Raw genomic sequence first — 13,219 nt, 5'->3', positions numbered from 1 at the left:
AAAAAAATCCAGGGTGTTTTATTTTGAAAGTGTCAAAATAAAATGCTGACTTTTTTATATACTGTCACAACAATCAAAACTGACATAAATTCACAGGAAATTTTGATGTGCCCAAATTACACCTTTCACTTTAAAAAAATTTTTACTTGAAAAACCTTACGCCATTTCCTCCTAAATTGTTCCTTTCCATCTACATATGATTCATTCACAGCCCAAGAGACCCCAGGAGGTGGATGCAATTCATGGGGCTGGCTGTGTGCACACACTTGTCCCTCTTACATTTCCAACCTCTGCAGCTGCTCTTCAGGACACCTGCAAAACTGAGTTGACCCAGGGATCCAATACCAGCTTCCAGTCGTGTCTCAGGTTTTCTTCATTTTCCAGGGTTGCATGCACCTTGTGTTCCACGAAGAAGAATTGTGGGGAGCAGAAGTTTATACCCCTTTCTTACGGCCTGTAGGTGTGTTGGCTGGGTTGCATTACTGTAGCACTGTGGTGGTAAAAAATGATTTTTCTATATGTCATACATTATAATAAGTTAGGCTTAAAATAACACTATTTTTAAAATCTAACAAGTATTTCAGTAAAGAGTGTTCTACAGACAACCTTAATTTAGGGAACAAAGCATATGTAAAAATTTCCCAGGCATTGTCTTTGCCTATAGAGGCCATTTCTTGGGAATGGAAAAAAACCCCAACAAACCACTGAGCCACCTGGGCTAGTTTCTTTCTGTAGTGCAGAACGGCCAGTGTTCAAAAAGCTATGTCCCTTCTGTGTCCTAGAGCATGACAGAAGATAGGGGCAGTTGGATGGGTGATTAGCACATGTTTTGCATCCTCCTTTGCATCGCTATCTGCAAGGCCTGCATAATCATCCGTGAGTTGTTCAGGATGTTGTATTCACTGAGGTTCAGCAGCCGGCGGTAATTCTCATCGGTATACCTGACCGAGAACATGCAGTAGGGGGAAAAGCGACTGGTCAAATCAAGTTGTCCTTCCTCCATCTCTGAGCAACAGCGCTTGACACCTGGAGAGAAAAGGAAGTTGCTGCTGTGACGTGGTGTTTATCTCAGTCAGTGACAAGCTGTCCACAGCAGCCCAAAGAGGGGGACTTTTCTCCGGAAGAAGATTAATAGGGTTTCAATGAATGAATAATGCAGGTCATGTACCCCCACCCCTAGTCAAGAGAATGTTGGGTGACTGAAATGATGAGGGCAGAAGGGAGAGGTGAGGGATGGCATTGTAATGGTCATCTACAGCTTACTCCTAAACATCTGTCTCATTAAAGCCATGGATCAGTCAAGGGTATCAGCCTGAAAGGGCACTCCAATAGCCACTGCAGGTGCACTGCAGGTCTTATCCTGAGCAGTTGGAACCTCTATGAACCCCAGCTGAGGGAGGCAAGTTGCTAGTAACAGAACAGAATTTAAGTGAGAAGGGAATAATAGAAATATATGGAAACTTAAAGTCCCTGTAATCCTGAATGCAGTCTCAGGGGGCCTGCCACAAGGATCCATCTCTGCCTTTCCATTTCTTGCATCTCCCCAACTCCACAAAAGCAGAATTTTAGACTTTACCCCCCTGCTACCAAGGAGCAAAGGAAATGCATCCTAGTAACTGGTAGTAAAGGAGAGGAATACAAAGCAGGTGGCCTGGCAGAAGAAGAATGACAGGCCCCAAGCACAACACAGTGAGCAAAATGACCCCTGGGCTGATGCTGTACCAAAAGGAGACACAATGATCTTGACATTGCAGGAGTTCAGCCTGAAATCTAGGTTCTTGCTCCCGCCCTGTTCATACATGACACTATGCCGCCTCAAGTGTAGAATGAAATCCCTGGACAACAGACAATATATGCAGGGGAAAATAATCTGAGACAGCTATACTTTTCCAGGAAAAAAAATTTACAATTAGCTAGCAACACTTTATATCACAAATGGGAGGGACATGAAGGTAAACACCATCTGGAAGACAAGGGCTGTGTCTGTCCTCTCTTAGGGCCACAAGGATGACATGAATGAAGGTAGTAGCTTTGGCAGGGATGGGGAAAACAATTTTAATTAGCTAAAGTGCTCCACCATGAACCCAGCCAGCAAAGATAGCCATCAGCAGAGAAAAAGGCTCTGTCTGAGTCAGGGAAGCAGGTAGTGGTGTCTTTTGTTTAATGCTTTGCCATCACTTGTAACTTACCAGGTGCTTTGTACTCTTGGAAGGTATCATTCACAAGCGGAAGAAAAATCACGATCGGACATCCTGGCAAATCTGAATCTTGGAAGAGGTAGCACTCCTTCAGATTTTTCTTATCTTCATCAGTCAAAGAAATTTTGGGGAATGGGATTTTCTGCTCTGAGTAGTATTTGTACGCCTTATCTAGAGACTGGATTATCACAGAAATAGTCAGCATTGGAACTCAGTTCAGCTGTCTTAAAGCCCCCAAACACTTATCTAGTATTAAGGTTTAGTGACTCAGATCCATAGGGTGAGCTCCTTCTTATCAAGGGTTACTCTACATATAGTTACCACACATAGTAACCAGAATGCTAATCAAAAGCTGTAAACACAATTTCAGAGTTAGAGAATTTATCCAGGACTCTGCTTTTTAAAAAATGGAAGCAGTTTGCAGAAGTTTAAGGTAAAGCATGTAGTTTTAGTAAATGAAAGAACCTGTGTTTAATGTATTGTATAGAATTAATTAGAAAAGAAAACCACAGCAAGAAATGTTTAAGGTATCTTATTACGTGCTTGGAAGCCAGAAGATAAGACAGTTGAGTTTGAATGTGCAATTATGTCTCTGCCTGTGCAGGCACTATAGCCACCGTGTTAACCGAGATTGATATTTTACTGAGAAAGTCTGAAGTACTAGGCTATACTGTACCTTTTCCCTGAAATGTTTAATACAATATCATGTCCTACTATGTACTGTATTATTTACTCTGCACCACCTAACATTGGACGCTATCAAATAGGAAACAGTTTCTACGAAAGTGCTTAAAATTGCATCAGCCTTTCTTCATAAAATTAATCTAGGCAATGTATGAGGCTGAAATGAAACTTCATTACATGTGTGTCTCATGCATCATATGGCTTATTAATAGCAGCACACATGTTCTCATTCACAAAAAATAATTCCACTTAAGTTGGCCAAGATACTTAATAGCAAGTTTCTAACTAACCTCAGTTTCTGAGATATAAAGACCAAAATTTCTTTTCTGCAAGGCCTTATAGACAGCTAATTAACTTTATTTCCATGAAACTGGAGTTTCTGCAGGAAGGTGCTTGTCATTGAATTTTCCTAGTAGCATCTTATTTGTCAACCCAGGAACGATCTGCCTCTGACTATCCACTTAAACCCTTTTATATTGTAACTTAAGTCAGGAGAAATCACTTCTTCATCTTTATGCATATTGCTGTGCAGAGTCTGGAAACCTGCTTGATTCAGCATAAAGCAGAAGAGGCTCTTCCCAGCATTCTGAAAGAGACCATGCTGATGTCCTCTTGAATAATTCAACATATTTATAAACCAGCAAGAGAGATTCCAGGAGTGGCAGGAAGAAATAGGAATGATATTAATCACTACAGTGAAAAAGGTAGGGGAATGCAGTAGTTAAAAACTGAACAGCTAAAATAACTAGCAGTTCTAGGTGCTACAGGCTGGACGTTTACAAGCAAAAGGAGAGACAACACACAGGAACAAGATCCTCCTCACCGATATATGAGATCCAGTAGTATAACTTAAATATATGATGACATCCACTTCCCTCTGTGGCCTTAAAAGTGGTGGACTGCTGGTATTGATGAAAAATCCAGCGTCTATCATGCCCAGGTGATCAGAATTTTGCATCAGCTGGTTGGGACGTGAGTCTAACACAGTGTCTAAAAGGAAAATATTTCTTGGAATAAGAAATGATCTGTAGGTATTTTGACTGGAAAAAGAAATTCAAGGTGGAACTGACTGTCCCAGAGGCCTGGTTTAATTTAATTGCCACACTACTGGGTTGTCAAATAGGTGTGGGAAGGTCTGCAAAATGCCACCTAAGCTTCTGTTCTGAAAAATCTTCTATGTTGAGATTCCAGGCAATATATTCCAGTGACTTGTCATACTCATTAGTGCCAGTAAGCTACTTCTAATACTTAACCTAAATCTGCCTTGCTTCATTTCCATCATTGTTTCATCTTTTGTCCATCACTGATTTGGAGAACAAAATATTCCCATCCCTTTTTACATTTGGATTTATGCCTCCCCCTCAGTTCCCTATCCTTTGGGCTACAAAGCCCCATTCCCTTGCAGCTTTCTCTTGTAGATCATATTTTCTGGGATATTCCAGTTGCATCTGAAGTTAGAGGCACAGTCTTGCCAAGTTAAGCTTTCTCCCATGTTCACTCTGCTCTTTGTTTCTTTAAATTTGGTTCTGTGGGCTGCAAGCCTACCCTTTCAGTCTGGACCACAGAGATCTCAGCTAAACCACATAAACACATGCTTACATTTAAAACCAGTCTTAAATACCTGGCAACAGTGCAGTCTTAGTCTCTTCTCTCCATTCAGAAAAGAAATGTCCTTTCAGGAGATTTTTTTTTTTCCCCTGCCGAGCCTGACAGGGTTCTTTCCTAAATTCCCCACCCCAAAACCACCTGTTGCCTGTTAAATATTAGTCTCCACTACCTTTCCATCGACAGAAGTGCTTGTTCTCCAGGTAGTTGTTATGCAGCTGGTAGCCCTTTAGGAAATTGTGGTGCTGGGCAACGGAGAAGCGGTCAGTCAATGCTCCCCGAAGGGCACTGGACAGGGGGCCAGGAGGAGTGTACATGCGAGTCCTCAGCTCGTGGGGTCTCGTAGGCAACACTGGGTCTTCATCTAGAGGAGGGGAGAAAGACTGGTGAACTGTGTGTTGATTGATGTTCATTTCTGATGGTCTTTAGCTTTGACCTGAAGACAGTTCATCAGAAGCAGTCTTTAGTCCTGAAAAAGGGACACCTTAAGGGAACTAAGCAATTCAGAGAATGTCCTGTCAGAAAGTTACATATCCTCACAGGAAGATATCATGAAACAGAGGCAAGCATGGAGAATATGGGGCTGAATCGTATGCTCCCACTCAGTCAGATGGGCAACAACAGGGCACCACAGGGACTATTGCAACAGTGACAACTTCTACCCAATAATCACTCGTGGCTACATGACCATATGCTTAATCAGTACAGTGAGAGCATCCCAGGGAAACATGGGGCATACATTCGTATTTAGAAACTACAAGTAGTTTTCAGGGTGACTACATGACCACATATGTGGGTGAAAAGTAGAAACGGCACAAGGTGTGGTATTTTGAAATCACAACCTGCTTTGCTGGACCAAGTGGCTGACAATGCAGCAGGAGAGGCTTGGTGGTTTCCATGATTGCACAGATGCATTTCTTTATTTTCAGGATGTCTGTAATTATAGTTACTATCATATTAAATGATTTAGCAATAAAACCATGGTTTCTGTATTGCTTCAGAAAATACCCTCTGGGCCTCATTTATCTTTGTGCCAAGATGAATCCAGTGCGGTAATTACTGTACCGAGTAATACAATATAAACCCAGGAAATATTGATTAACCAATTGATATTCAGGTTTATTCTCTGCACAGGCAGTAAAAATAACTTTATTCTCTGCCACTGGTTCTTGGTTCTGTATGGCTGAGTATGAATGAGCAATGCCAAAACACTTCCTGAGAAATGCATGACCCCTGTAAAAATTCCTCTTAAGGACAGAGCCTTTTAATCAGTAGGGTTTTAGTAACTTTGGTAATTACAGCAGCATTTCCCTGATTAGCCTCTTCCTCTCAGTCTTTACGGTGGGAGGGGAAGTTGCTATCTCTTGGGAGGATCCTATGATGCTGGCTTCAACATAGTTGACAGGATGATGCCAAAAGGCATCCAGAAGACTAAGTGACCATAAGTGAAAGGCTTAACAATTTCTCACCAACTTCTTCTATTCTGTCTTGTGTCCACCTCGTCCAGAAGTCCTCTGAACTGTGGGATAGTCCCCATATTTGTAATAGGTTCACAGAAAATATACTGCTCCACATACCTGTAAAAGAAATTAGTGAACACAAGGACACATTCTAACAAGAAACTGCCTTTGTCCTTCTATTTTAACCTCCTGGATTAATTTCTGAATGGTCTTAATTCAAATATTTCTAAACTTTTGGGCTGTTAAATTCCTCTTAACTTTCTGCGGCACTGGATCAGGTCGTGCTGCCATCAGTTCTGTGCCTAACCTACCACATGGCTCTGACACATGGTAAAGAGAGAGGAGAATGGGAGAGAAGTAAAAGGAAAAAAACCACTCACTTAAGAAGTGAAATAAGAGCTCACATAATACAGACATCATAAAAACATCCTTTCCATCCCTGTCTTCCTTACTCCAGCTTCTTTTTCTGCACACACTTCAATCAGCTTTCACGTGCCCTGTATTATTTCACAGTGGGATGAACTGACTTTTCAGCCATTTGGTTTGTAAGAGAAAATCTCACACTGCAGCATGTAAAAGCTCACAGACACAGTGGCCTCCTGCTCCACTGTGCACTCTTTTTTCCACCCAGGACTGCCCCTCTCTGCCTCCCCGCAGGGGTGCTGGTGGCTTTGTTGACAAAACACAATGCCACCATTTCACCTGCCATTGTAAATTTAAATATGTGTTCTAATTAGTCTACCACAATTGGACTTCTTCATTTTCAGTGAGGCACAAGATACCAGTACAGCATACACCAGTACAGTATGTAGAAAATTAATTTCCCAGTAGTGGACCAGGTAAAAAGGGCCAGCCCAGGAGGTATTATTTTAATGATACTCCTTGGGATTATGGACTATTTAATATCACAGCATGTTTACTGAAACCAAGGAGCTTCTAAGCAGCAGGAGTATAAGAAGAGATGACTGAAATCGAACTCACACTGCTCTGTGTTCACCTGCCAGTGATTCAGACTCCTCGGTAAAGGGATATTATTACTTTTACAAACACCCATCAGTACAAGTCAGGGACTGACCAGAGAGATTCAGAGACCCTTCACTTCTGGTCTCATTTTTCATCCTGGGCAGCCTGCATCTTTAGTAGACGGAATTCTCTACATGGAGTTGAAGTTAAACCTCGCAGTGGAAGCACAGCTGCAGGTTTCCTGCTGTCTCAAAATTTTCTTAAGTTGGAGTACATTCAGACACAAATTGGAAGCATAACCAAAGAAGTGGAAACTTCCTTACAATGAAAGAATTAAGGAGCTTTATCTATTCCATCTATAGCAGACAACATTAAAAAGTTTTCGCGGACCAAGACAGTGACAAGAAACTGAAGATGTGGGATTTTTTTACTGTATTCTTTTGAACAAACGACCCCCCCACACACACTGCCATTTCCCAGCAGGTGATATCATAGCAGCATTCAGTGTGTTAGACCAGAAACATCTACCCTTTGGTTAACAGCATTGCACCCCTCCAAAGTGCCTCTGTGCCAAGACAACGCAATACATCACCTTGAAGGTAGCAGATCCGGGATTCGGGGAGTTTTTTTAACAAGCGTCCCATGAAGAACTCGCTTCCGAAATGCTCTGTGCGAATGAACGCGCCATACTTCAGAAGTCCCACCTCGTAGGGGGTGAACTCCACCCACTCTGCAATACAGCCACAACGGGACACTTAGAGGGCTCTCAGCCGCGTGTGGAGAGAGGGGCACACATTGGTCTGACTCCTGTTTGCTACGCTGCCTTGGCAAAGCCTTGCTTATCCGTGACCTCCTGCAGGGCCAGGCAGCTGAGCTCAGACACTGTGACGATGGGGAGGCAGGAGCAGTTACGCTGCTCATGGCGGTGCTGCCGGTGGCACAAGCACGGGAAGGCTCCAGCTCGTACACACCCCATATGCACGCACCAGTCCAGGGTTCTCCTGCGTGCGCAAGGTTTCACTCTGCCCTTGCGTATGCCACATCTAGGCGAAAATGCTTCCAATGTTATCAATACAGATAATTTAACTTCTGTTGAATAAATCGGTTATGTACAAAGACAGGTACTCTGCTCTTCAGAAGGGAGGGTTTTTGTAAGAGGCCAATTATACTCTGTTTGTGTGTTACTAAGGAAGACAGAACTAGTCTTTGACTTTCTCATATCCTGTCCAAGTGAAGTGCAGTTTTCTGATATAACTGCAGTGTGAGCAAAGACTGGGACAGAAAGATTATGGACCATAATTTCCTTTTCACTCAGAAGTGGTTCATCTTTTCACCTCAACCATAAAAAATTCGATCTGAATTTCTTCTCCGCCTCTTCTCCTCCTCCAGCTGCTTCTCCTCATGGAAAAAAAAATTACCAAAACAATGAGCAAAGCAAAAGTATCAGTTGGGAGTAGGTTGCATGCTTTCCCAAACTGTATCATAACTATGTGGTCTTTCTTCATATTGAAACTATAACAGGGCATTGACAAAAAGCAGTATTTAATTCCTGGAAAATTCCAGTACTTCTTATTCTAGGTGGATCAGATAATATTTCAAAAATGGCCTTTCTGGCAGGATTTCAACTGTGTATGTCTAGACAGTGAAATGCTGATCTCAAAAAGCTCTTGTATTAAAACTGTAAGGCATGGAGGTAAAGGTTATTTCTCCAGAAAGCAAGTAACACACAAGGACTGTTTTCTCCAAGTGCTGCCCAGCAGAGAAGAGTGAATCACAGGAATTCAGCTGCCAGTTTTAGTCCCGCAGGATCTGAAACATCATCCTTACCTTTGAAATCATTGGTGCTGTAGCTGTCCCGGACACTGACCGACACATAGATGGGCAGTGGGTTCTGGCCGTCACACAGTGCTTCTTGCTGCTCTGAAAGTTTGTGGGGGTCTTTCTGGTTTTGAAGAAAAACAGTTTTGTGAGAAGAGATGGAAACAACGCATGGTCGATGGCCCCAGTGCTGGAGGAGCCGGGTGGCTCTGCCCTCAGCATGCAGGACGTGCCATGGCAGGTCCATTGCACAGAGTGTTGCAGGCACCCACCCACGGGTGACAAACCAGTCTCCCAGGGTCCAGCTTGACTTTGTGCACGGGTTCACAAAAAGGTGCAGAGAGGGAAAACTACTTCTGCATGCATGTCTGTATGTACTAGAAAGCACCGGCCTGGCAAGTAGGAGAAAGGGCAAGCTGCCCCTCAGGATGAGGAGCGTAGTGAGCAGTCGTTGCTCTCCTGGGGCTGAAGGCAGCCGTTGAGCATGTCGGCATTGAGTTTCCTTTCTTAGTGCACAACAGCTATCACAGTCCAGTGTTGCAAGGGGACTGGAATTTGGTAGCAAATTATTTGCATCCCACCCAGCTTCCCTTCTTTTCTGGAAAAGCATATTCTCATTAAAGAGGTTTGTAAAAAACACAAAATCTCATGAACTGCTGACAAATTTAAGAGGAGCTAGTTCTGACAGATTAGGGAGAGGTTAATGGTTACATAGCAATAGTCAGCGCTGCTTAAGGGAAAGATGTTTGTCTAGATTGTGAGGACGACCTCATCCAGGTGATATTAAAAGAGAGGCAGCTATTCAGCTTATACCTTTGTTTAGTACTCCTCTCTGTATGTATTTATTTTCTGTTTACATATATATGATAATATATATGTACTTATATAAAAATAAATAAATAAACCCAAATGAAAGGCTGAATGACTGCAGCATTTCTGTTCCCACTGGAGGACATTTCTGTTCAATCCTCAACCACTCGTCCCTTCCCGCTTGGCAAGTGCCAAAGCACACATCCTTGAACTGTGGTCCAGCTGAAGAGAAGAGGGAGTGGACTGCTGTACTGTAGGGGTAGAAACCACTTCAAATAATAGAAAAGCAACTTTGTTATTGCTTGTAAAAATTAATATCACTTAAACCAGCTACTGACTGAGCAGTCCTTCTCAGCAAAAGTAAAATATGCACCTGCCTCTAGCGTACCTGCAGATCAAGTTACCTGCCAGTGGATGCAAATCACCAAGGACTCTAGCTGTTTCATGCTTGCTTCAGATCATTTTCACACTGTCGAGATTACTCTGCTTTGCATCTTGAACAATTTTTGCATGCATAATCTGCATCTTAGGCAGACTGCCCGAGATTGCCTCTGCTTCTATTTAAATACCAGCCAGAGTTCAAATGGCTGCATCCACAACCTAATTTATTAACATATAGGATGCATTTCTCCCTAGGCAGACCATTAAAGGAAATTAAAAAATCTGAGAGTTTGTTGACATGGAGAACTCCACTCTATTTTGAGGGACATTCTCTCAAATGATGGGCTAGTTTCCTCTCCATTCACTAAGAGAAAAATACATGCTTCTCTAAGAAATGGAATATACATCATACCCCATCATTTAGTAAGTACTCAATCATGAGCCCCCAAAGATCTATAAATGATGTCCTGTATCCCTCTTCTTTCCGCTGACAAAGCTGCTTGTTGTAGTACTTCATGCGATCCATAGAGAAACAGCCCATCTTGCATTTGGTTGCTTGTTTCCGGGCTTCACCAATATGCGAGTCTAGGTCCTTCTGCGACCAGTAGGCATCTCTGTATAAGTTGGCCATGGTCCTGGAGAAAGATAATACAGACAGCAAAAGTCAAAAGGAGCAGAAAAAGACTTGAAATTTTGTGCCTTTGGGGGCAGAGGTTTACATTTAGGGATGCACTTCTGCTCATACATACTCTCGTTCTGCCGCTCCATCCAGCAGAAGGAACACTCCAGAGTTTCTATGACTGTTTTAAAGATGGCCCTGAAGGATAAGGGTTTTTTTCTATGTTCTTTTATTTTTCTTTTTTTTTTTTTAAACAGAACTGGCAGCAGCTTAAGAGATAAAATTGCCAGGTGTGAACATAGGTACAAGTCTGAAGCACAAATTGAGCAGAAAATTATCATAAATTTTCTTTGCTTGTTTTTGGTTTCTTTTTGAACCACAGATCAGTTCACACCAGCTGCTCTCTTGGCTTTGTATCACTTACTGTTAATCTTATGGTATCACTATGCTTTATTTTAACACCATCCTCTATTTTACCTACGTTCCCTATGTAGGGCTGTCAGATGTTCGGCAGTCGTACATCCTGTGAACAGGAAATAATGCTGCCCAGGGGAACTTAGTCCCTTCCCAAACTGACAGGTTGCAGGGGTAAGTGTGCACTGTCCTGCAGTTTTCTTTGTGTGACCAGTTAGAAAGCAGAGCCAGTTTCAGAAGTTAATGGGAACAACAACCGGGACATCAGCGGAGAGAGGAAGATACATGATGCTATGGGCATCCACAGTTACATCCACAATAACTACTTAGAAACCATTTTGACAGGTATAATTGTCATATACACATTTAACTGCTGCAAATGTAGAGTTGAAAAGCACAGTAAAGAATTGCTAATAAAAAATCGGCATATCAGATCAAGCTAATATTTAATGGCCTGTTACTGAGAAACTTTTTGTTTCTATGATGTTTGAAGAAAATCTGATCTTGTCTGCTTTCAGAAGCTCCCCTCTGCAGCAGCGTCACCCTCAAAAGGCCTGGTCAAGACTTCTGCACAAGCTGGCTTACCACGTGGTGCCGGACAGCCCGCTGATGTATGTTACACAGTCCAGGAGATTCAATTTCTTCAGTCCCATGAGGCTGCCATATAGTCCTGTCATTGACTTCAGTCCTCCGCCTGTCGTGATGATAGCCACAACGGGGACCTGTTGGGCAGAGGAGGATGGGACATTCACATCAACAGCATTCAACATCGCATCCCAGACTGCAATGGGATCTAGCCACCACACCCAGCCCAGATCCTGATCTAAGAGCTCGGGTCCCTTTTCAGAAGGAAAGGCTCCAAAACCAAGCAATGACTGCTACTGCTGCTTTTCCCTTTGGATAAACATGGGTTCAGAGATTAACCCAAACCTGGGTTCTTGCCCATCTCTAGGGCAAATAGGGGCACAAATGATGAACAAGAAGAAACCTTTCTGTGGAGGAAACAATGTATTTTCTCTATACGTCCTACTCCTTTGCCACTTTTTTCTTATTTCACACATCTACTACTACTGTATGAAAATCCACATACCAACCCCATGAAGAAATACACCCAGTTCACAGCCAGTGTTGTTAAGCTACGCTCATCAATGCTGTTATGCTTCAGTATCGTGAAGTTACTTTGAAGTAAATTGTATTTATTTTAAGGAATTTCAAAACTGCAAGAAAGGGAAGATATTATAAGAAGCACTCAGAGATGTTTATCCTGAACTCTCACAAAATGACAAAACTTGAACAGGGGAAGAAATCTTTGCTATGTAATGTATTTAATCTGCATACAGTATTTCTGAACCAAGCCAGTTACAGCATAGGATGGCAGGGATGAACACACCTCAGATCTGACAAATTCCAAATTGGCAGTCGTGAAGGACACAATTACTGCAACTAGTGTTTCTCACAATAACAAACCTTGGCAGCAGAAGCAAATGTACTTAAGACACATGGACAAGCTGGTACCTGCACAACAGATACATGTGGCCCATTTTGCTGACCACTCATCCAGAAGAGTACCTGAAGGCACTAGAAATTCAATATCTACCTCCCCAACACACACGTACTTCACGATCCTGCAGATCCTGTTGTAGGTGAAAAACATTTTTCAGGGCACTTGCTACATATCTCTTTCTTTTCCCCAGGAAAGCCATCTCCTCTGAACATAAGTCAAACCCAAAGCGCATGTCCAGGTCTTGGTGGCATGAACAATTACTAAGATAAAAACAGGCACATATTTTACATATTAACACACCCATATCGATCTTAGGACTTCAATCAAAGATAATTTACAGCACCCTTCCCTTCAAACACGGTGAGGCAATGTGACAGGAACAAGAATATTCAGACTACTTTTAAAAGTAAGAAAACTTATTTCGTTTAGTAAGCTTAACCAGTGGCATTATACCATGCTACTACTAATTGATGAAGAAACAATATACAGTATTTACAAATGAAACAAAACATTTAAATGAATATTCTAAAACTAAAAGAATTACAAGTTTAGAAAATCCGTGGAAATGGTCCAAAGTGTGTGTATTTTTTCCTATTTCATGGGATATTTTCTCATTCTAAATGCAAAATAAACCCCGATTTTCAAATGTTGAGGGTTCCAAGGTGAAGGAAAATTCTTGTGTTGAGGAACTCGAGTGGGAACACATCCCCCTCTAGCGGTGAGCACCGCTGGGGAGGAAACCCATCCACCCACCTGCCAGGCA

General features: G+C 42.3%; 1 protein-coding gene across 1 annotated transcript in view; it reads right to left on the bottom strand.

The window, feature by feature from the left end:
- Window positions 1–177: 177 nt before the first annotated feature.
- LOC126049241 (cytosolic phospholipase A2 epsilon-like) overlaps window positions 178–13,219 on the bottom strand; it is a 34,456-nt gene continuing 21,414 nt past the window's right edge. Inside the window, exons 12-21 of the mRNA XM_049825293.1 lie at window positions 12,569–12,716; window positions 11,538–11,674; window positions 10,332–10,554; window positions 8,738–8,852; window positions 7,503–7,640; window positions 5,957–6,064; window positions 4,660–4,851; window positions 3,706–3,872; window positions 2,190–2,376; window positions 178–1,026 (exon numbers count right to left, since the gene is read on the bottom strand). Of these exons, the coding sequence (XP_049681250.1) occupies window positions 818–1,026; window positions 2,190–2,376; window positions 3,706–3,872; window positions 4,660–4,851; window positions 5,957–6,064; window positions 7,503–7,640; window positions 8,738–8,852; window positions 10,332–10,554; window positions 11,538–11,674; window positions 12,569–12,716 (1,624 nt within the window). The 3' untranslated portion in view covers window positions 178–817. The remainder of the gene's footprint in view (window positions 1,027–2,189; window positions 2,377–3,705; window positions 3,873–4,659; window positions 4,852–5,956; window positions 6,065–7,502; window positions 7,641–8,737; window positions 8,853–10,331; window positions 10,555–11,537; window positions 11,675–12,568; window positions 12,717–13,219) is intronic.

The sequence above is a fragment of the Accipiter gentilis genome, chromosome 22 (genome assembly GCF_929443795.1).
Source record: "Accipiter gentilis chromosome 22, bAccGen1.1, whole genome shotgun sequence".
Taxonomy (NCBI): domain Eukaryota; kingdom Metazoa; phylum Chordata; class Aves; order Accipitriformes; family Accipitridae; genus Astur; species Astur gentilis.
Note: the sequence above shows the minus strand (reverse complement) of the source record. Positions and strands in the feature narration are given on the sequence as shown.